A 24,063-nucleotide genomic window follows, 5' to 3' on the forward strand; every position below is an offset into this window, starting at 1 on the left:
CTGCTCCGGGTACTTATCGGGGAGGCCAGCTCAGGGAGGGGCAAAGTAGCTAAGATAGGTGCTACCGAATCAATGGGGTAAAGGATGGGAAGTGGGCCTTGAACCTCAAGACAAAGACCGGGGACTATGGAGATGGATGCGGTTTGTTTCTGGTGACAGGGCGCAGCCACAGGAAGTCTTCTCTGCCTCAGTTTCCTGACCTGTAAAAAGGGAAAAATCCTTGTTCACAAGTCAGTTGAGGTATAATTCATTAAAAACAAGTTGGCACAGCACTCTGGAAACATAGGAAGCGCTGCAGACTTCTGTTTGCAAAGAGCTTGGTTGTCCCTGGGGCTGAGGGGGCGGGGCTTCCTTCGAGCAGCTCCAGCCCCTATGTCGAGCAGCATCTGCTCAGGGCGGATCGATCCGTGACGAAGGAGCCAACTGGGATAGCGTTGGTCCAGAGGTGTGTGGGGCCGGGCGGGGTCCTAAGGGGATCCCTAGCATTTCAACGGGCCAGCGGAAGCACTCCTTCGAAGTGAAGGGATGCCGTCTGAATCTTCCCAACCAAGAATCGGGTGATTATCAAAATAGAAACATTGGTTAGATTTCTTGTCTTCCCCCCACCCTTCAACCTCCCACAGACCAGATCAAAGAACGGAAAGATGGCGGCTTCCTAAGGGCCATCCGGGAAACCGTGCCTGCTGCCCGCGGGAGGTTGGTGTGCTTATATAGGTTCTCTTGAGACATGGGCTCTTTGTCCCCGTGCCAGAGGGCCAGGGTCCGAGGCTGTCCTCTCAGAAGAAGGCAGGGTTGGTGTGCTCGATGATGCAGCGCCTGCAGTGGCGTTTGACGAAACGCAGGGCCTCCACCGAGACGTCGCAGTCCTGCACGTTGAGCATCTGCAGGTCGAAGCAGTTGGCAGCCACGATCTGCAGGCCTTGGCCCGTGATGCTCTCGCAGGACTTGAGGCTCAGACGCTTGAGGTTGAAGCAGTTCAGGGCCAGGCACTCCAGGCCGGTGTCCGAGACCAGGGGGCACTTGCCGATGTCCAGGGACTTGAGTCTTGTGCAATTTTTGGCCAGGTACTCCAGCCCGTGGTCTGTGATGCCCTCGCAGCCCCGGGCGTTGAGGTAACGCAGCTTGCCGCAGTACTTGGCCACGTAGCGGACGCCCACGTCCGTGACGCGGCCGCAGTGGGCGATGCTGAGGTACCGCAGGTGCGACTCGAGCTTGGCGATCTCCCGCAGGCCGAAGTCGCTGACGAAGCGGCAGTCGCTGACGCTCAGCTCCTTGATGGAGGCGCAGTAGATCATCAGGTAGCGGAGGCCCTCGTCGGTGAGGCGGACGCAGCGGCGCAGGTACAGGTGGGTGAGCTGGGTGCAGTGGGCGGCGATGGTGTGCAGCCCCTCGTCCTCCAGGACGAAGCAGTCCGTCATATCCAGGTAGCGGATGGAGATCTGTTTGCCGTGCAAGGGGGACAGCTTGATTGAGGCTTCGCGGGTCAGGCTGATGCAGGTCACTTTGGAGCATCCTGGGGGGGAGCAAAGAGGAAGAGTTGACTCCAGCCAACAGCGGGGCTTAGATTCCCCTCTGCTCGCGTGCATAGCTCTTTTCGCCGTCGCTCCCCCTACCCGTAATTATTTTCAGCGTCTGCCTCCCCTGCTAGACGGGAGGCTCCTTGAGGATAGGGATTATGTCTACTTATTCTACTGTACCCTCCCAAGAACTCAGCACAGTGCTCTGCACACAGCGAATGCTCAGTGAATACCACTGATGGACGGCATCGCCGCTGATGGAGCTGCACGCAGAGCACTGTACCAAGTGCTGGGGAACACATGCCAGAGGTAGGAGACTCAATCTGGGCCATCAGGGGAGGTAAGCACAGTTAATTTTCAGACAGGAGGAAGGAGACGAGCAGGGTAGGTGGGTGAGTAAGGGCCCAACTACTCGAGTGTGTACGTAGGTAGGTACTGGTGGGTTGGAAGTACCCAAGTGCAGAGTCGGAGCCAGAAAGCTGAAGCTGTGATTGAGGGGAAGAGAAATTAATCAGGGAAGTCTTCCTGGAGGAGGTATGATTCAGAAGGGCTGTGAAGATAGGGGTAAAATTGTTTGGCTAAGGGACTAGAAGGGTCAGGGTCTTCTAGGCCCCGGGGAAGAGCGTAACGGTTGAGGAGGCAGGCAATCTGGGAACAAGGCACAGTGAGTAGATCAGCCTGAGAGGAATGAAGACGGAGGTTGGGATGTGGGAAAAGACGGTGGATGAGTAGGAGGGAGGGAGCTGATGAAGTGTCTTAAAGACCAAGGTCAGGAATTCCTTCTTGATGTGGGGAGAGATGGATTAAGAAGCTAGGTAAACTCACGGCTTCCTCCCAGACGACTCTATCTGATGTCAGCAAAATTGCCATTACTTCACATACGTAGGACTGAGGCCCCATTCCCTTATTAACTCCCCTATTCCCTCTCCCTTCCGCGTTGCCTATGCACTTGGATCTGTATGCTTAAAGCACTTGATATTCACCACCCCTCATCCCCATAGCACTTAGGTACATACCCTTGATTTATTTTAATGTCTCTCTCCATCTTGGCGGTAAGCTCCTGGAGAGGCACGTTCCCCAGAAATCTGCTGCATTTTTCTTTCCCAAGCACTTAGTATAGTGCTCTGAACCCAGTAAACACTCGATAAATATCATTGAGAGATTGAGAGCTGGGACTGGGCTGGAATTAGCTTCAGTTCTTCGGTCATATCGGCGTGGGAGTTGGGGACAGGGCATTCAGAGTCAGAGATTCAATCTAAAACCTAATAATATCCTTTTCTGATATGCAGAATCCAGGAATCGGAGTGTTTACCTGAACCCATTTACCCTGGGCTTTAACGGGACCTTCTTGCACATGTTTTCCAGATGGGAAATTCAGGAAAAGGAAACTGAAATGCAGTTTTCCCGAATATGTACTCATTGTAAGGGTGCCTTGCTCTCCTCAACTTACTAGTAATGGTACTACTCATGGTAAACACAATTTACCTGTAAACAGTGTTTATTTAGTATCTACTAGGGGTGGTGCATGTACTTATAGGAGAGTAAAAATCTTGAATGGCTCCGTAATTAGTGCCCACTGATTAATATTAGATGATATTTCCTTGTGTCCCTTTTCTGGTTGCTGTCTTTTACTTCAGTACCCCAGGTGACTCGTTTGCCCTAGATAGCAGAATAGTGAAGGAAACAACTCACCCAGCTGTTCTGTGGCTGGAGGAAAAAAAAAATCTCAAATTCACCAGTATCTAATTACTTCAACGACTCCCAGAGCCAGAAAAGGCCTCATCAATCCATCAATTGTATTTATTGAGCACTTACAGTGTGCAGAACACCGTAAACAAGTGCTTGGGAAAGTACAATACAGTTTTTTATGGTATTTGTTCAGCGTTTACTATGTGTCAAACACTGTTCTAAGTGCTGGGGTAGATAAAAGTTAATTAGGTGGACACAGTCCCTGTCCCTCAAGGAGCTCAGAGTTGACAGTAGTGATCCCTTCCCCCAAGGAGCTTGTGGACTACAGGGCAGCATTATGATTCTGTGCTCCTGTCTAGAGGCAGCTGATGGCCCAACATAAGGCAAGTCGCTGAAAACCGAAGTCCTCAGGAAGCAGAACTCTGAGGCACAGATGGTCTCTCAGAAATTGGCTAAAACTTTCCTAGTTTTCACCTTACACCTCTTCCCCCCGTTCCTTGACCCTGCCTTCTTGCCTTATTTATACCCACCTGATTTTGCCACTGCCTTGACCACCTGGGCCTATCATATGCTCTTTTATTTGCTAGGCCAGGCTCACTACCTCCACCCGCATACAAACTAATACATGCAGGGCAATGACTTTGTTATTCTGTGGCAGGTTCTCCAGGCATTTCTGGGCAGCCCCCAAGAAGAAGTTAAAACCATTAAAACCAAGAGAAGCAGCGAGGCTAAGTGGAAAGAGCACAGGCTTTGGAGTCAGGGGTCATGGGTTCAGCGCTTAGAACAGTGCTTTGCACATAGCAAGCGCTTAATAAATGCCATCATTATTATTATGGGTTCAAATGCCGGCTCTGCCATTTATCAGCTGTGTGACTTGGGGCAAGTCACTTAACTTCTCTGTGCCTCAGTTATCTCATCTGTAAAATGGGGATTAAGAATGTGAGCCCCACGTGGGACAACCTGATCACCTTGTATCCTCCCCAGCGCTTACAGCAATGCTTTGCACATAGTAAGCGCTTAATAAATGCCATTATTATTATTATATTAATCTCCTGAGAATAGCCAAGTTGAAGACCTCCTACATACCTCAGGGTCAAGGAGCAGAGGGGAGGAAGTTAATCCCAAATTCAAGAATTATGTGTTTTTTCGCTGTTGGCTGCCAACCCTGGTGTTTGTGCAATGGTATCTTCTCCCTTTGTTTTGGATCTTGGGCTGGTGCTCCTTCAAAAATGGATCACTGGAGCTCTGCGCCCTGGTTCTGGGTCAAAGGCAGAGCTCGGCAAGAAAACCACCTTCCCAGTGATGCAGGAGTTGTGGCTCCAAGATTTGTACACTGGATTTTATTTGCTTTCTTGTATTGGTGTGAGTTCAAGAAAATGCTATTGCACTCACCCCAGGAACCGTAAAATATTATTGCTAGACGTGGCAATGATTAGAATTAGAAGCAACATGGCTTAGTGAGAAGAGCATGCATGGTCCTGGGAGTCTAAGGATATGGGTTCTAATCTTGGCTCTGCCAACTTCCTGTTGCATGACCTGGGGCAAGTCACTTAAACTTTCTCTGTGCTTCAGTTTCCTCAACTGTAAAATGGGGATTAAATACCTGTTCTTCTCCTACTTGGATTGTCAGTCCCATGCCGGTCAGGGACTGTATTCAACCTGACGAACTTATATCTGCCCCAGAGCTTAGAACAGTGTTTGATATGTAGTAAGCTGTTAAAAAATTCCATAAAAAATACGCAATACTTGAAACCAGAGAAGAGTAGTTATGAACTGATTCAATTCCCCAGTCCCGCCAATCCTGCCTTTGAAATGGGCCACTTCAGGAGGTGATAACACTATCTTTTGACCCGGAGGACTTGGAAACCTGGGGATCATGATAGCAGGGGGAGCCCCTGTTCCACAGTCCCACAATCTACATCCAGCCCAGGTGGGACTAGAGGAACCACCATATGTTTGGGGAAACAAAACAAAAACGGTGAGATGCTTGCAAAGTGGAAAAGAGACGTGTCCTTCCAGAATCCTCGAAAGGGACTCTCTGAAACATCTATTTTCCTCCTCTGTCAAGCCAATGGCTTCCCCCCCAATCCCGATTAACTGAACATTCAGTCCTTGGACAAAGAAACAGTTGCTCTGGCCCTGACATGAAGCCAGCAGGAATAAATACTGTTTAGACTGGGCAAGAATCGCAGTAAAAGGAATTACTTGTCATTGTTCTAGGTGGAAAAAAAAAAAAAAACCCATGTGCGGGTGAATTATTTCCGAGGAGGGGGCAGACAGAGGGAGCTGGCTGGCTTCTTTTAGCTCAGAGTTCATCAACCCCTCACTCTGTTTATTTGCCTGTCACTTGGGTTTGAGTGCAAGCTCTCTCTTGACTACACATCACACGTCTTAAAGCCCCTACACATCCTCAAGGTATCAGCCTCTCAAATGTTCATCCCTGACTGGAATGGATGAGATAAAAAAACCAGCTGTGCTAGTCCTGCAGGATCAGCCTCTGGCGCCTGAGTGTTGGCTGGGGTTTCATCTCCAGTGTGAGGGCCTTTCAAATGCATTACTGACTCTGGTGAGCTGTCTCGTTGTTTGAAACCAGTGTGTCTGACTTACGGACCAGCTAAGGAGTTCAGGGTCTCCCACCCTGGACTATACAAATGAGAATTTAGCCTGTGCCGATAGGCGGAATTAACCAAGTGGGTGAGTTTTGAGGAGAAACATGTTTAACGTGATGAATGTACTTGAAACCCTGAAATGGCAAAATGATCAGGAGCTGGGCTGGGCTGTGTGCAGGGACTTCTGTGAAGGGCACGGGGAGGGGGAATGTGCAGAGCTACAGTTATGTGCTTTAGAAGCATGTTCTCGGTGGCGGAGGCGTCAGGACAGCAGCCTGCAGGGGACCGGGCAATGAGTTAACGCATTGGTTAATGAGCTAATGGCTGGACTGACCGCCATTCAGTTAATCAATGTTATTTACTGAGCATGTACCATGTGCAGAGCACAGTACTAAGCACTTTACCACGGCTATCCCCTGCCCAGAGTGATCCTGACCAAGCCTCCTTGAAAGATTCTGAAATAACTTCCAGAGTTAATGAGGGGACTAGCTAATTTTGGAAAGACCCCCCCCGCAAAAAAACACCACGTTTCTGGCTTGCTTTGGAAATGCAAGATGATTAATCTGTGTTAGTCATCTGAGTTGTAGCACTGAGAGTGGATTTTATCTTTTACCTGAAGATCAAATTTATAACAGATTTTAAACTCATGGAGGTCACCTTAGAGAACGGGTCTGTTGTTTTGTTGTGCTGTGCTCTCTCAAGTGCTTAGTAGAGTGCTCTGCACCCAGAAAGGACTCAATTGATTTCTATGTTTGGACTTTCCAACAGCGAGCGGGGTCTATCAACGCTGATGTATTTGTAAGCGCTCAGTCCAGTGCTCTTGACATAGTAAGCACTCAATAAATACTCTTTATTGATTGACTGGTGAGGCCCAAACCTCTCGATCCCAGAGCCGCTCCTCCAAAGGGGAGTTTCTCGGGAGCTCATTGTGACTAGGCAGACGACGGGCCCCTCGTCCCTACATCTTGGTTCGACTCACCTGATACATCCAGGTGCTCCAGGTTGGGGCACAGGGACACCACATCGAACACCGCCTCATTGGAGATGTTGTAACAGCCCGACACCTCTAGCCTCCTCAGTTCGGGGCAGCACTGGGCAATGGTATAAAGTCCTCGATCCGTGAGCCGCCTGCAGCCACTAACTGTCACCGTCTCCAACATGAGACATACGTTGGGCGTGTCCTGACACAGCCTCCGGGTGAGCACGCGGAGTGCCCGGTCCACGTTGATGGTCTCGCCCGTCAGGCGGATAGTCCTCCAGAGCCGGGGGTCCCAGGCCAGGTTGTACCAGCGGCGGCACACGCGGGCACACCGGCACAGCTGGTTGGTGGGCAGGAAGGAGAAGATGTGGACCATGGCGTGGTCCGGGAGCCGGTCGACGTTGGCCTGCTCCTTCTGGTGTCTGGATGCTAGGCGGATGAGAGGGTGGGTCAGGCGTGTGGGAGGGGGCGAATGGACCATGGCCACGGTCTCCCCGGTGACCGAGGACGAGGAGGTCGACGACCCTCTTCCATTCTGGAACCCGTGCAAATTCTGAGGACATATTAGTGCTGGGCTAGGTGTGCTGAGCGTGCGCATGCTCAGGTCGGAGTCTGCAAACGGAAAGAGAACAGTAGGGAGGTTACGGGGAGGCAATGATGAGTCAGCAGTGGGAAACTGAGGGTTGGTAGCTTTTGTAGTAGTCCCAGATACTAGAGATGGACTAGACTCCCTGGACCAGCTCAGAGGGGGAAACGCAGAGAAAACAGGTGACCTCGAAGTCCAGTACTTATTTGACTTATTACCCTACAGTCAGTGTGTCTTCTTTTTTTCTTTTTTTGGCATTCGTTAAGCACTTATTAAATGCCATACCCTGGGGGAGAGATGAGATAGGGCACAGTACCTGTCCCACACGGGGCTCTCAGTCTAAGGGGGAGGGAGAACAGGCATGTGGCAGAGCTGTAATTAGAACTCAAGGCCTCTGACTCCCAGTCCCATGCTCTTCCCAGTAGGTTATGTCACTTCCCCTGTGGAACGTCTTAAGACACTGTGTTCCCATGTAAGGAAATACTGATATTAGCCTATTTGGTGTATGGGATGAATACTATTATCAATAAATCAATGATATTTATTGAGTATTTACTATGTGCAGAGCATAGCACTAAGTGCTTGGGAGAGTACAGTACAACAGAGTTGGTAGACACATTTGCCGTGCACAATGAGCATACAGTCATTGGAAAATTTCCAGTAGTGGCAAACAGTAATGATAGTTATGACTGTGGACTTTGTTAAGCACCTCTGTGTCAAGTACAGTATGAAGCACTGTGGTAGATGCAAGATAATCTGTCCCACAAGTAGAAAACAGGCATTGAGTTCCCACTTTGCTTAGTACTGTGATCTGCACATAGCAAGTGCTCAATCAATACCATCGGTTGACTTTACTGATGAGCCACAGAGTTGTGAGTTACTCGAGGTCACACAGCAGGTATGTGGCGGAGTCGCAAGCAGAGCTCAGGTCCACTGACTCTCAGGCCCGTTTTCTTTCCACTAGGCAACGCTGCTTCGCTAAAGGATAAGGGCATCTAGAAAATGAATCCCTTGTTTCAAGGTAAATGAGAGCTATGGGCCCTGAGCAGCAGGGCCTAGGAGTCAGAGGATGTGGGTTCTAATCCCGGCTCCACCACTTGTCTGCTGTGTGACCTTGAGCAGGTCACTTAACTTCTCTGGGCCTCAATTCCCTAATCTGTAAAACGGGGATTAAGATTGTGAGCCCCATGTGGGACAGGGACTTGATTTGCCGTTTGCCTCGATTTCACAGGGTGAATGATAATGTCACCACTCAAAGTACGCTCTTTGCCTTGCTACTCTATGGATTGTGAATTGCTTCCCTGAAAGATTAGCACTTACTACAGTGCTCTGTAAGCACTCAATAAATACCACTGATTAGCATGACTAATGCAATATGATTTGATGAAGCTGACCAGAAAGGTGATGCAGCCAGTCAATCAGTAAGACAGTCAAGCAGCATGGCCTAGTGGATAGAGCACAGGCCTGGGATTCAGAAGGTCTTGGGTACTAATCTGGGTTCCGCCACTTGTCTGCTGTGTGACCTTGGGCAAGTCACTTGACCTATCTGGGTCTCAGTTCCCTCAGCTGTAAAATGGGGATTAAGACTGTGAACCCTATGTGGGACAGAGACTGTGTCCAATCTGACTAACTTGTATCTATCCCAGCACTGGCACATAGTAAATGCTTAACAAACGCCATAATTATTATTATTATTTATTGAGTGCTTACTGTGTAGACAGCACTGTACTAAGCACTTGGGCAAGTACAACATAATAGAAACATACCCTGCCCTCAATGAGTTTATAGTCTAGCGGGAGCACTTACCCTTGCTCCACACCTGGAGCCTCCCAGTCCCACCATTAAAATGAAAAGTTCAGCCAACGCATTGAACACCCAGATCTTTACTCCACAACTGAACGTCTGCTTCTTATTTTCAGAAAGGGACCCTACTTTTTCAACCATATTTTCTCTTTTCATCAACCCCATTTCAGTTAGGGAGTGAAAAATGAATGCAAACCAAATTCATAAAGCTACACCAGGAGAGGGGAAAAAAGCCCATCTGCCAAGATGGCCGCTCAAGCATCAAGCAGAAAGACTTGACATGAAGAGTAGAGGAATTTGGGAGTTAAAAAAAAAAAAAGAAATAGACTCTCTTTATAGCTCTGAGTAGGAGAGAGGAGAGGTAAGCCAACATTTTTGTACAACTCAGGAAATCATTTTTGCCAAATATCAGTGTTACGCTCATGTATTTTTCAGGAATTGAGTTTGGCAGTAATTAGTTACTACACAAAATAAAAAAGTAGACAGAATGGCTCACGGTCTAAATAATGGAGGGTAATGGGTGAAGACAAGAAAGAACCTTGGTCTGCTTCTTTCCCCAATTCATTAGGGTCAAGGAGAAAGTAAAATTTATGAAACAGTAAATTGTCTCTCCTCGTCACATGAAAGTTGTGGAAGGGTTGTGGGTTAAATTCTGGGGGAGTGAAGAGATACTAGGAGATACTGTACATAAGATGGAAAATCATTTCTGAACAGTGTAAAAAAATACTAGCCTGCTCACCAGATTCTTATGGAAACAATCTTGTTTTGGTTGCTGTCAAGAAGGTCAGCTCAGTTTAGAGACAGTTCTACATGTGTCAGGGAATGTTGTTGAGAAGCAGAGTTTGTTATAACACTTGAGGGAGAAAGGACATGACGTGGACTGCCTCAGATCCTGTCCTAACACTGGATGGCTCCACTTTCTGAGGAAAAATGTGTGAAGTCTGCTACTAACGAGCTGTTTCAGAGGTGAAGTGCTGGATCCAAAATATGCAGGATCATGTCCAAAAATTTCCCTTATCAATACAACAGAATGGTGGCAGGACGCCGTTACTGAACTTGTCACTTCCAAAGTGGAGATTCTATAAATCCTATCATGAATAATAATATTTGGTAATGATATGAATTCAGGTTCAATTCAATTTTGGGAATGGAAAATTATTACTCTGGGAGTCCTGACTGTGTATTACCATTAAATCATCTAGGAACTGATTAATGATTTGTAGGCTGATGAGGCTGGAAGGTTCCAGAATTGCACTTCTCCCCCATATTCCCACGTTCCCCATTTCTAATGTCTTTCCTTGAAATCAGTTCAAGGTGAAGATTTTTTTAAATTGCATTTTCCAGGAAAACTATTACTCATCTGAGCTGTCCGCTGTGGTTCCTCTGACCAATCAGAGGCCCCGGCTGATGCTGCTGGATGTGCAGTCATAGTGGAAAGATCCCGGGCTTGGGAGTCAGAGGACATGGGTTCTAATCCCGGCTCTGCCACTTGTCTGCCGTGTGACCTTGGGCAAGCCACTTCACTTCTCTGGGCCTCAGTTACCTCATCTGTAAAATGGGGATTAAGACTGTGAACCCCAAGTGGGACAATCTTAGACTGTGAGCCCTTTGTTGGGTAGGGACCGTCTCTATACGTTGCCGACCTGTACTTCCCAAGCGCTTAGCTCAGTGCTCTGCACACAGTAAGCGCTTACTAAATACGACTGAATGCATGAATGACAACCTGATTACCTTGTATCTACCCCAGCACTTAGAACAGTGCTTGGCACATAGTAAGCGCTTAACAAATACCATCATCATCATTATTATTATTATTATTACCATAACAAGAGTTTGGTAGGTGGTTCGAGCAGGGTTGACGTTCCGTCAGGCTATTGGAACCCAGATAGGCTCAGTGTGGCTGTAGGTACTGTCAGGGAAATCTTTTTTTCTCAAGAGACGAATTCAGACATTCAGTGAAATCCACTGAGAGTGAAGCCTGGTTTCTCACCTCCCATATCACACTCTCTATCTGTGGAAAATTTCACACCCTGCTTTGTAACGTTCTCCTCATAAATCCCTGGGAATGTAATTAAGTCCCTTTAATTGCATAATTTTCCATCTGGTCTACAAAATCTCCATCTTTCTGAGCTTGTCCTCAGCTATGTTACTAAAAATATTTACACAATTACAAGCATGGTTTATGATCTGATATAAATTCCTTATCACGGAGTTCCCTAACCATTCTACAGAAAAAGTCCTTAAAAAAACCCTTTAATTAGCTTCTTTGCTCTTCTGTCTTGTCTCCTGTAATGGTTCTGTGCAGCACTGATTTTTTTTTTAACTTGCATCCTGAGTTTTACTCCTGTCAGATTGCAAAAAAATCATTCCTATATTCCTGTATTCATTCCTATATTTTATTTAAATTCATTCCTATATTTATATTTTAAAGTTTTGAGAAACTCAAGCCCTACAGGATTTCTGAACATACCCAGAATCTATTTTAAAGTCTGTCTCCCTGTCTCGACTGTAAGCTCCTTGTGGACAAGGAACTTATATACCAACTCTGTAGTATTGCACTCTCCTCGTGCCTAGTACCAGTGCTCAGCTCACAATAAACACTCAATAAATGCCACTGATTGTTCAATTTGGAGCTGCCTCAACAGGTCGCCCACCTGTCTTTACAAGAACAATACTCGTCAGCTCAGAGGTGGGACATTTTTGTGGTGGCCCTGATTGAAACCTCTCTCCTGCTTCCCTGCCTGTGTTCGGTTGGTCTAGGAAGAGAGAAAAGCCACTAACAGAGCTTTTGTTCTTGAATCAGCCCCTGTTCTTGTTCTTGAATCAGGAGTTGTATTTCTAAGCTGTTAGGTAAAAATGGGAAGGTGTCTCTCTTCCTCGATTCTTCCAGACTTCCCAAAATATATACATATGTACGGACTGTGTGTTTTACAAGAGGACGCTGTCTGCCGGCCAGACTTGTCCGCAGCCAAAAAACACTGGTGCGTGACTGAATCTTCCTGCCCCAGCACTGGCACATAAGGAAGGTTCTGTCTCTTGGTATATGCTGCTTATCCTGCTCTACGCAAAGGTTTAGGAAGCCCTTTCCTGATGGCAGCCTGCCAGGCTGCTTTGTCTACTGCTCTGATGCACTGCTTGAGTTGTGTTTCCTCTGAGTCTTTAAATCACTGTTTTAGTGACTGCACTTAGGCATCCGGCATGCAGTAGGGCTACTGCCATCCATCAGTCAATCCATGGCATTTTTTTGAGCACCGACTGTGTGTGGAGTACTGTTCTAAATGCTTGGCAAAGTACAGTACAGCAGGGTTGGTAGACGTCATCCCTACCCCAAATGAGCTTACAGTCGGCAGGGGAGATTTCAAGCTTGCCTCTTTCTGACTCCTTCGGAAAAAGACAAGGCATCCTTACTGTATCCTTTCCCACGTCCCCTGCCATGGCAATTGAAGTGAGGAGATCTACCCTTCATTGTACAGCTCCCCAGTGTGGATTTGGTAGCACAGTAATAACTTTGTTGGCACTTTCGCCTTCAGGTTAGATTTCTTCTAGCCACAGCTCAGGGGCAGAATCCACAGTGGCACTTCAGGATCACTCTCCATTTCCCACCTAAGTGGGGAGAGGAAGCAGGTGAGTCCAGGAACCTTTTGCCAGAAAATGGGAAAAACCTTGCTTGCCAGAGCACAAACCTCTAGTCCCCTATAATGAGGAGAGTTTTTAGTATAATTTCAAAGCATCTCCTTCAAACCTCCATTCACCCCAACTTCCTAAACACTATCATACAATTAAAAAAAAATTTTCAAGCATGCAGAGTAATTATAGTATGGAATCAATATATTCAATTCCAAGATGGCAATTTAAGGCACACACACTCATTTAGACACATTTTTTTCCTGGCTAGATAGCTGGCTATTTTATACAAGCTCTTGTTTTCAATCCACTGCTGTTTACAGTCTTGGAACACATATTTACATTATGGTGACCTTAGAAAGTCAAGATTTACAAAGCAACTCTGCATTTTTCTCTTCTGATTACTAAAGCTTTTGTGCAAGATGCTTTCCATTATAGCTTTCCCTCTCATCTCAGGGCCATTTCCATAAAAAGTGAAGTTTCTTTTCTGGAGGAACATTAAAATCTCAATAAAAAAAAAATGTCTGCTATAAAAAGACTGGGTAAAAGGTGGATATGCAATCCATTTGATTTCACGCTTTATTTCACCGATACGGTGCCACTGATTCACACAATCAGTGGTGGGGATTCATATGCAGAGCAGTCTCTTCTGTACCAATTTCACTTTATTTCCGTCGTAAGGTTCCAAGACCTGGGTTGAGGCCAGTGGTCTTGACCTGGCTTGGTAGCAAGGGTCCTTGAGTGAAAATGGTGCATCTACCATCGACAGGCTGTGTGTTGAAGTGACCATCATGCTTCCAGGGAGTCTCACTGGAAGAAGACAATGGTCAGATCATAAACTGTCAGGTAATCATTTTTCTCCCGTATTGTGTTGGGGCTGCTCTGGTTCAGGCAGGTCACAACTGGACCGACCCAAAGCTCTCCTTGGAGAGGTAGGGTTAACAGACCTTATATGCTGACCCTGGGAGATCCCAGGACTCCAAAGCACAGGGGGAAAGCAAGTGACTTAGGTAATCTATTCTGTTCGGTGGGGTTCATGGTCCAACTCTTTCCAGAACCTTATAGGCATTCTGAGCCTATAAAAGGCAGTAACACGGCTTAGTGGAAACAGCACGGGTTTGGTTGTCAGAAGTGGTGGGTTCTAATCCTGGCTCCGCCACTTATCAGCTGTGTGACTTCGGGCAAGCCACTTAACGTCTCTGTTGTCTCAGTTAATTCATCTGTAAAATGGGGAATAAGACTGTGAGCCCCATGTGGGACAACCTGATTACCTTGTATCTACCCCAGTGCTCTCTCCCCGTTTTAGACTGTGAGCCCACTGTTGGGCAGGGACTGTCTCTATATGTTGCCAACTTGTACTTCCCAAGCGCTTAGTACAGTGCTCTGCACACAGTAAGCGCTCAATAAATATGATTGATTGATTGCTTAGAACAGTGCTTGGCACATAGTAAGCGCTTAACAAATACCATTATTATTATTATCATTATTAATTCAGCCCCTGAGGATAAATGCTTAGTACAGTGCTCTGCACACAGTAGACCCTCAATCAATACCTTTGATTTATTAGAGCGTGGGGTCAGAATTGGCCCATCATCCCAGCTTTCTTGGGTCAGAGCTGACCCAGATAAGACTATTCCACCAGGAATGGGGTCTCTGGAAGTGGTTGGGGCGGGACCAGCTCTGGCCTGAAGTCCATTACAATAGTTGTAGAGCAAGACCCTCCTCCAGCCCTTTGGAAAGGAAGTAACTGGCTATTTCCAGCTCTCGACTGGACAATGACCTTTTCAGACCTTTTTGGTGCCTATTTGGAAAGTGAGGATGGTTCGGGCCTTGTGGTTCAAAGAGATAAATAACTCAGATAATTTATCACCAGAGATAAAGAACTGGAAAAATATAGTGCCTAAATATTCCATACTAACATGCCGCAGGCATGTGAAATTGTCTGTTCTGTCTGACTTTCTTGAGCCTGCAAAATGGGGCTTGGGGGTTGCAGAAGAGCCCTCCTGGGGTTTCTGGCATTTCCACTTCTGGGCCCAGCTGGAAATATTACAAGAATCTTCCAGTGAGGGCCAGGTGGTTGAGACTGATGGAGAGATGTAATTATAAAAAAAGAAAGTGAACTCTTAAAAATGAGATTTCATAACCTCCAAGAGGATAGTTCAAGCCGGGGCTCCTTAAAAAGCAGCCGGCATTTCTGTTTCTTCTGGGATGATTCACCCCTCCAATTCCATAGTCTGAGTTTGCCTGGTTTAGATGGGAGTTCAAGAAAGATAAATCATTTTTGACTAAGACTGCTCTTGCAAGCCTATTGATAGCATCACAGAGTTTGGGAAGCGAGCCAGCAGTCAGGAATCCTGACAAGAGGAGTGATGAACAGATTTTCATGTAATTTCACTTGAAGGGCATTTCTAATTTTTTGCTACTTTCAATTGTCAAGTCATCTTTTGTGCCCATTTCTTTTCAGGCTAGTGGTGGAAATTCAACTTTGCATCTATTTAAATAGAGCTCAATATACGGTATTGATTTAAGATTAGCACAGCTAGGGGACAGTTCCTTTGTTTCACTTCTTCTGCAGTGCAAAACAAGAAGTACGAAGGTGATTCAAAATTTTCTATCCCAGTTTTTGTTACGTGCAGAAATGAGAAATCCTGACTAAATCAATCTTGTAATAAAGTTCAATAACGTTGTAGAAAAAAGTCATATCAGGCTAATATATTTAGCCTGATCTTGCCCCGCCCCCCCCAACACCACATGTCTGTGGCATGTACGACAGGGACCAACTGCCCTCACTGGAAAGGGCTCTACATAGGGCTGCTTCAGTTGGTCAGTGGTATTTACTGAGAGCTTACTATGTGCTGAACACTGGACTAAGTTTTTGGGAGAGTACAGCACAATACAGTTGGTTGCTCTGATTGCTTTCATTGTCCCAGAAGGTCAGCGAGGCACCGCGATTCGATCACTTGACCACAGCATCTTCCTTCCAGCTCCTGGCTTTCCATCCCCAAGGCCATCTTGTTACCTATATTGCTGAAGAACCATAGGTTGGAGTGGATTTTTCCTAGACTCCAGAGAGTGGGGGAATGAAAGCCATTGTGGTGGTCAGGGAGTTTCTAGAATGGCTAAGTGGAAGGTCAGCTCCTACCCACTCCCTCAAAAACTTCTGACTATTTGAATAACCTGCTTGCTGCATTGGAAGAGTTTTCCGTCAGATCAGGGATGCTTCCAGGACCCTTGTTGCGTTCTCAAACATGGCAGGATAAAGCCTGCTGAACAGGAGTGAGCCTGCTATATAGTCTTGTTTTACTTCATGGTTATGGGCGAAGATCTGGCAGGACTGTCAGATTTGACACAACTGGCCACCTGAAGTAAACTCAGGATGATGGGAACCTCTAGGCTGGATAAGCTCTTTGAGGGCAGGCAACGTGTCTACCAGCTCCATTGTATTGTACTCTCCCAAGTGCTTAGTACAGTGCTCTGCATCGATTGATTCTTAAAGCAGCCGTCAAATTATTTTTACACAATAAGTAACTGCAGTGTGAAGATTTTGCAGTCATTTCCCAGCTCTTTGTACCTATTTTGCTTCATTGGCCACATCTGCTGTGCTGTGAGTTGGTCTGAAGTCATACTGCGATTTAGGAAGACCACTGGTAATAGTATTCTACCCTATCCTTTCTAACTGGACTCTGATTATTATCTAGCTAGCAATCTCCAATGAGCAGTGAATTAGCCTTGCAGTACAGTTTGGTTTGACTTAAAAGCATGTGTTGAGGACTGTTCTATGCACTTGGGAGGGTACAGCTGAGGAAGATCCACAACTTGTTGCCAACTTGTACTTCCCAAGCGCTTAGTACAGTGCTCTGCACACAGTAAGTGCTCATTAAATACGATTGAATGAATGAATGAATCCACGAATCAATCAACCTTTAGACATCTAAGCATCACATCCCTTCCTTGCTTGGCAATTAATGCAGGAATCCCATCAATTCCAAGTGCTCTAGGGTTTTCCATGGCTTTGTATGCCACAGCTACATCGACAAATGCAAGAAATAAAGCCTAGGCTTTCCTTCTGGCTAGTTCTCTAAGCTCAACTTGATGGTGGAAGATGGACACAGGAAAATCGAAGAAGAGGAGTCCTCCACCTCCTTAGTGGTGTTCTGGGGGCAGGATGCATGGCCTCATCTAACTCGCCAAGTGATGAGTAAAATTTTTGGTTTATGATAGCAGAACTCTGGGTCTTTTTAGCCTCCACCCTCCCCAATTGCAGAATGCTCCTTAGATTTATCCACGTTACACATCGATCAATCGTATTTGAGCACTTACTCCACTCCATTCAGAGCACTCTATTAAGACTTGGGAGAGCACAACAGAGTTGGTAGACATCATCCCCTTCTTGACGGCAAGCTCGTTGTAGTCAGGGAACGTATCTACTAATTCTGTGGTATGGTAGTCTCCCAAGCCCATAGCAGAGTGCTCCACCGTCAGTGAGGGCTCAATAAATAATAATAATAATGGCAATGCAAAGCACTGTTCTAAGCGCTGGGGAGGTTACAAGGTAATCAGGTTGTCCCACGTGGGGGCTCACAGTCTTAATCCCCATTTTACAGGTGAGGTAACTAACAGAGAAGTTAAGTGACTTGCCCGAAGTCACACAGCTGACAATTGGCAGAGCTGGGATTAGAACCCATGAAATATGACTGGTTGATCCCTACTCTCAAGGAGCTTACAATCATACATGAGAGAAAGACACTAAAATAAATTACAGCTAGGGAGTGGCAAGGTCTGGTAATATGCTATTTATTTTTGTATAAACAATGGAATAGTTACAAGACATGGCCCCTACCCTCCAATGGACGAGACACTGTACTTGGCAAGATGTCTGTTTGCAATATCTTAAAACAGATGCACGAAGGACTCTAAACATATAATTTTTACAATTCTTGAAAAATGACTTTACTTTCCAGAATACCTACTTAAAACCTGGAAATAATTGTACTCTTTGACCAATTTTATCCTGTTTCACTTGGGAAATATTGTTTTCTTTTCTTGTGATTTAAGTTGTGTGAAAACCCAAACAAAAAGCCCACAACTATTTTTGTTGAATAGCTACAATAATCCACGGAGCAATTTATCTTACCAAAGCATTGTTGGTTTTGCTCCAGAATCACTTATGATTTCAGAATGTTACTCTGCTACAATAGGGTCAGGAGGAGGAATAGAAAACATTGCACTTTTAAAGGGTTAAATTTCTCAAAATAAGTGTGTGTGTGTGTGTGTCTGTATGTAGGGAGTGTTTGTGGTGTAATTGCAATGTCAAAATAGACAATCGGGGGAAAAGACGACTCCAAATATGTTATATGCTTTTTCTCCCATGGGTTAGCAAAATTAACAAATGTTATTTAAAATTGAGACATAAATCTAAATTCTCAAATAACTAGGCTTCCTCCAGATAGAGTATCGCATAATTAGGCTATCCATGTTCTCTGTGTTAAAGACCTAGACATCAAAAGATATGAAAGATGTGCATTTGGTAATTCTTAGAGATGGTAATTATATAATAATAATAATGGTAATTGCAGTATTTAAGTGCGTACTATGTGTCAGGCACTGTTCTAAGCCCTGGGGTGGATACAAGATAATCAGGTCTGTTACAGTCCCTGTACTACATAGGGCTCACAGTCTTAACCCCCATTTTACAGATGAGATAACTGAGGTACAGCAAAGTAAAATCACTTGCTCAAGGTCACACAGCAGACAAGTGGCGGAGTCAGAATTAGAACCCAGGTCCTCTGACTCCCAAGCCTGTGATCTTTCCACTAGGCCATGCTGGTAGTTGAAGCCATGGGAGCAAATGAGTCCTCCTTGGGAGGGGGCCCTGGGTTCTAATCCTGGCTTCTCCATTTATCCGCTATGTGATCTTGGGCAAGTCAATTTCTCTGTGCCTCAGTTTCCTCATCTGCAAAATGGGGATTCACTACCTGTTCTCCTTCCCACTTACTCTGTGAGCCCCATGGGGGACCTGATTAACCTCTATCTACCCAGCACTTAGTACAGAGCTTGGTATAGCACTAAACGAATGCCACAGTTATTATTATTCAAAGGACAAATTATGTATGATTTACTTCCAGAATGTACTTCCAGTACTTAATACTCCATGCCAGACAGGGACTCTGTTTGACCTGATTAACTTATCTCTATCTCAGAGCTTAGAACAGTGCTTGGCACATAGTAAGCACTTAACAAAAATAATAATGATAATACTAATAGAGTCTCACTCTTCCTTATACCTGTTTGTGCTCAATTTGTGGGCTGGGAACCATAGTTTCATTCATTCATAAGTCTTTCCAGCAATTCATTCAGTGCTTCCCATTCATTCATTCCTTCAATCGTATTTACTGAGCGCTTATTGTGTGCAGAGCACTGTACTAAGCGCTTGGAAAGTACAAGTTGGCAACATATAGAGACGGTCCCTACCCAACAACGGGCTCTCAATCGAAGGGGGAGACAGACAACAGAACAAAACATGTGGACAGATATCAAGTTCCCACATTTCTAGCCCTTAATAAATATCTGGAATGATGAGATTGAGGATTTTTCGTAGCCACTATAAAACTAATAACTGTCATATAAGATCCTGAAAATACTGTTCTGTTCATTTATTTTAGTTTTTAGAACATCAACTTCAAATACTGCTACCAATCTGAGATCTCAGAATGTAAAACTCTGCTCCCTTTCATTTTTTTTCCTTTAATCGTATTTGTGAAACACTATGTGCAAGGTACTATTCTAAGCACTGGGATAGATACACAAAATAATCAGATTGGACAGCAGTTTCTATCCCACATGGGGCTCACCAAGTAGGAAGGAGGAGGATTTAATTCCCATTTTACAGATGAGGTAACTGAGGCATAAAGAATTAGTGACTTTCCCAAGGTCACACAGCCGAGAAGTGGCAGAGTGGGAATTAGAACCCAGGCCCTCTGACTCCTGGGCCACGATGCTTCCTCTAGTTCAGAGGAAGTTCCTTCTCCACCAGCCTCAGGCCTTTCATCATCTTCCTTGTTCTATCCCAGTTTATTGTGGCTCTTCTCTGGTGCTTTTTTGCAGCTCAGCTGTGCTGCACAATTCCAGAAGAATTTAAGGGCAGCAGTGAGGGAAACTCTAGATATAGGCTGGTAGGGTTCTGCAATCTTCAGTCAACAGTTAGCGGCCTCGACCAGTGACAATGTGTTCCAAAACAAGAGGCCAATTAGGATCAGGAAAGATGGTGCTAATTGCCACAGAGGCACATGTGATGGGAGGCTGGAGGAAATTAAAACCGTTGCGACTGCACGTGTTTTCCTGCCAAGGCACTGCTACGTAAACAAACATGTAAGTCATAATGTAAACATCCTGTTTCAGCTCAAATACCACACATATGGTTGGAGAAGAGATACGGGCATGAGGGGAGCAGGGGCTGAGGGAGCGGAAAGGGCACAATAATCCCACTTTAGGTGACTGGCACAGGAAGTGACACGATGAGAGTTCTGAACTTGGAGGGGGGAAGACTTTTTTCCCCAGGAGCCATGAGCAGTCACCAAAGCACTGGTGTGTGCTGACAAGCATCAATATGCACCTCGGCATTGCCTCTCCCTGTCAAGGACTCACCTGTGCCTAGCCTCGCACAGTTGCCCACACCAAACAAATCAGACACAGCCCGGGCCCAGGCTTGTAAAATGCATGACTGCAACCTGAACAAATAAACACACGCGATGTACAGCGGAACTGCGATGATTCTACCCCGGTTGAAATACATTAAAAATGCTCAGGAAAATCCTGCCAGCGGGGCTGGGTTTAAGGCGTAGGGTCATAGTGCAAAAACCATTCAGAGGCGAAGAACAATCCACCCTTCACACCCAGCGAGAGGAGAAGGGATGACGTAGAGAAGGATCGGGGGGAGGAATTTGATTGTCTAGGGATGAGAAGTATCTTTGGCTCCTCTCAGGGTCTTGGCTACTATGATTTCCTGTGGGAGAAATCTGAAGTGTAAGTTGAAAATGCCTTCCTAGCTTAAAAGACATCAATGAAGAGAGAGGCTGGGGGCAAGGAGGGGAGCTGAAGAAATTCTCTTGTGTCCTCTTGGCCTCGCCACAGCCTAAGTAGAAGCAGGCCCGCAAGGACTGGATATGGAGAGTTGAGCTGCCGAGTAGCTGGGCTCCGAGACCACTGAACCCACACTCTTGGAAGATGGTGCTATTTCTACTTTGTTTTTAGGTGGTTAAAAATGCTGCCGCTTGATATTCTTTGGGACAATTTAGGGTTCAAGCAGAGTCCAGAGAACTAAACCTCAAATATTCTTTCTCATTATGCTCTTTCTGTTGGTTATTTGTCTGATTTTTCTCCAGACCATAGTTCCAAACACCGTAGGGAGATTCACGATGGGGACAGAGCTCGCAAACCTTGTCAAAGATCGCCCAAAGTTTAACTAAACAAGGCTTGTCTGCTTATCTGAGCCCAATCTACTGGGGCTTTACCCATTATCACTTTGAAATCAAGCCGTCACAATGCTCTGTTGTTTCACGGCTGACGTTTTAATGTTTCACTGGGAAAATGTGTGTGGTCCACTGTGTGGGGTCCAGTTTGTACCCTTACAAATTTGTGTTTATGTTTTTGTTTGCCGCAGGCTGTTTTCCATCCCTTAGGGAGTTTAAGGCAAAATAATTCTAGGAGAGTTAAAAAGAGTTCCGTGGCTCAGAGGAAAGAGCACAGGCTTTGGAGTCAGAGGTCAGGGGTTCAAATCCTGGCTCCACCAATTGTCAGCTGTGTGACTTTGGGCAAGTCACTTAACTTCTCTGGGCCTCAGTGACCTCATCTGTAAAATGGGGATGAAGACTGTGAGCCCCCCATGGGACAACCTGATCACCTTGTAACCTCCCCAGTGCTTAGAACAGTGCTTTGCACATAGTAAGCGCTTAATAAATGCCATTATTCCCTTCAAAGCCCCACTGAGAGCTCACCTCCTGCAGGAGGCCTTCCCAGACTGAGCCCCCTCCTTCCTCTCCCCCTCCTCCCCCTCCCCATCCCCCGCCTTACCTCCTTCCCCTCCCCACAGCACCTGTATATATGTATATATGTTTGTATGTATTACTCTATTTGTTCATATTTATTTTATTTTGTTAATATGTTTTGTTGTCTGTCTCCCCCTTTTAGACAGTGAGCCCACTGTTGGGTAGGGACCGTCTCTATATGTTGCCAACTTGTACTTCCCATGCGCTTAGTACAGTGCTCTGCACACAGTAAGTGCTCAGTAAATACAATTGAATGAATGAATAAATGAATGAATTAGATCTTTTCCCCTCATGACTAGGAGAACAGAAATCTCTTGTGGGGCATCCCCAGTCCTCCTGATCCTCCTCCCCTCAGGTTGCTCACAATTTCTGCTGAATGAGATTGCCCTTTCTGGTTGGTGGAGTCCTAGTCGAGGTTAGGCACTCACCTCTCATCGGCAAATCCTAATAACTATGGTATTTTTTCTAAATAGGGGATTTAAGTGCTTACTATGTATTAGATGCTGCGGTAGATACAAGATAATCAGGTCGGAAACAGTCCCTCTCCTATCTAGGGCTCACAGTCTTAATCCCCATTTTAGAAATGAGGGAACTGAGGCACAGGGAAGTTAAATGACTCGCTCAAGTTTATTCAGCTGAGACATGGCAGAGCGGGATTAGAGCCCAGTTCTTCTGAATCCCTGGCCTAAGCTTTTTCCACCAGGTCGCTCTACTTCTCAATTCAAGTGCTCACTATGTGCCAGTGTCATGTACCATTCTAAGACAAGATAATCAGGTTGAATAGCTGAGGATGATGTTCATAACACCAATTCCTTGAATTTGTAAGATATTTTTACTTTCCCAAGGGCCTGTCACATCCATTCATCAATCAGTCGTGTTTATTGAGTGCTTACTGTGTTCAGAGCATGGTACTAAGTGCTTGGGAGAGTACAATATAACAGTTGGAAGACTATTCCCTGCCCACAAGGAGCTTACAGTCTAGAGGGGAGACAGACATTAAGATAAATGAAGGCTATGTGCATTAGTGCTATGGGGTGTGGATGAATAACAAGTGCTTAAAGTATAAAGGGCTTAAAGGGTAATGAGGGAGGGAGAGGAAGTAGGGGAAATGGCTTAGACAGGGAAGGTCTTTTGGAGGAGATGTGATTTTAATAGGGCTTTGAAAGTGGAGACAGTGATCATCTGCCAGACATAATAATAATACTAATGATGGCATTTGTTAAGCACTTACTATATGCAAAGCACTGTTCTAAATGCTGGTGGGGATTACAAGGTGATCAGGTAGTCCCACATGGGGCTCACAGTCGTGATCCCCATTTTACAGATGAGGTAACTGAGGCTCAGAGAAGTTAAGTGGCTTACCCAATGTCACACAGCAGATGTGGCGGAGCTGGGGTTTGAACCCATGACCTCTGACTCCAAAGCCCGTGCTCTTTCCACTGAGCCACGCTGCTTCTCTTTTCAGACATGAAACAGCAGGGAGTTCCAGGTCAGAGGCAAGATGTGGGCAAGGGGTTGGTGGTGAGATAGATGAGATCGAGGTACAGTGAGTAGGTTGGGGTTACAGGAGCCAAGAGTGGATGCTGGATTATAGTAGGAAACCAGTGAGATAAAATGGGAGGGGGCAAGGTGATTGAGTGCTTTAAAGCCAATGGTAAGGACTTTTTCTTTGATACAGAAATGGACAGGCAACCACTGGAGGTCTTGAGGAGTCGGGAAACATTGACTGTTTGTTGTTGGTTTTTTTTTAACAAAAATGATGTTGGTCAGCAGAGTAAAATATGGACTGGAGTGGGGAGAGACGGAAAGAGGAGGAACATGAAAAAATATTTCCCAGGCATGTCCTAGGTAGTGGGGTAAGTGGTGCTGAGAACACCAGTGGGAAGAGGCAAAATTCACTTTCTCCCTACTCCTTTCCCTATTTCTCTGCTCCTCTTTTTCAGTACTTCTCAAATTCTATGTACAGTAATGTCGCCTTCACCACTATTCAATATTACTTCTCCCTGTTGGAGCCCCAGCAAGGGAGCCAACTGGAGTCCCATTTGGGGTTGTTGACCCTGTAGACCCTTTCCCACTAGAAAATATGGGCTTGGGCATTTAGGGCCAATCTTTTTTATATGGCATTTGTTAAATGCTTAACGGTGTGCCAGGCATTGTACTAAGTGCTGGGGTGCTTACAAGATAATCAGGTTGGACACAGTCCTTGTCCCCC

At 45.8% G+C, this 24,063-nt stretch overlaps 1 protein-coding gene across 2 annotated transcripts in view; it reads right to left on the minus strand.

Moving 5' to 3' along the window:
- Positions 1-684: 684 nt before the first annotated feature.
- Positions 685-24,063, minus strand: part of FBXL7 (F-box and leucine rich repeat protein 7) — a 299,021-nt gene continuing 275,642 nt past the window's right edge. For both annotated transcript variants that reach the window (XM_038770432.1, XM_038770431.1), the window contains 2 exons: positions 6,795-7,406; positions 685-1,513 (listed from right to left, as the gene is read on the minus strand). In XM_038770432.1, coding sequence (XP_038626360.1) covers positions 777-1,513; positions 6,795-7,392 — 1,335 coding nt within the window. In that variant the 5' untranslated portion in view covers positions 7,393-7,406 and the 3' untranslated portion in view covers positions 685-776. The remainder of the gene's footprint in view (positions 1,514-6,794; positions 7,407-24,063) is intronic.

This window comes from Tachyglossus aculeatus, chromosome X3 (assembly GCF_015852505.1).
Source record: "Tachyglossus aculeatus isolate mTacAcu1 chromosome X3, mTacAcu1.pri, whole genome shotgun sequence".
Taxonomy (NCBI): domain Eukaryota; kingdom Metazoa; phylum Chordata; class Mammalia; order Monotremata; family Tachyglossidae; genus Tachyglossus; species Tachyglossus aculeatus.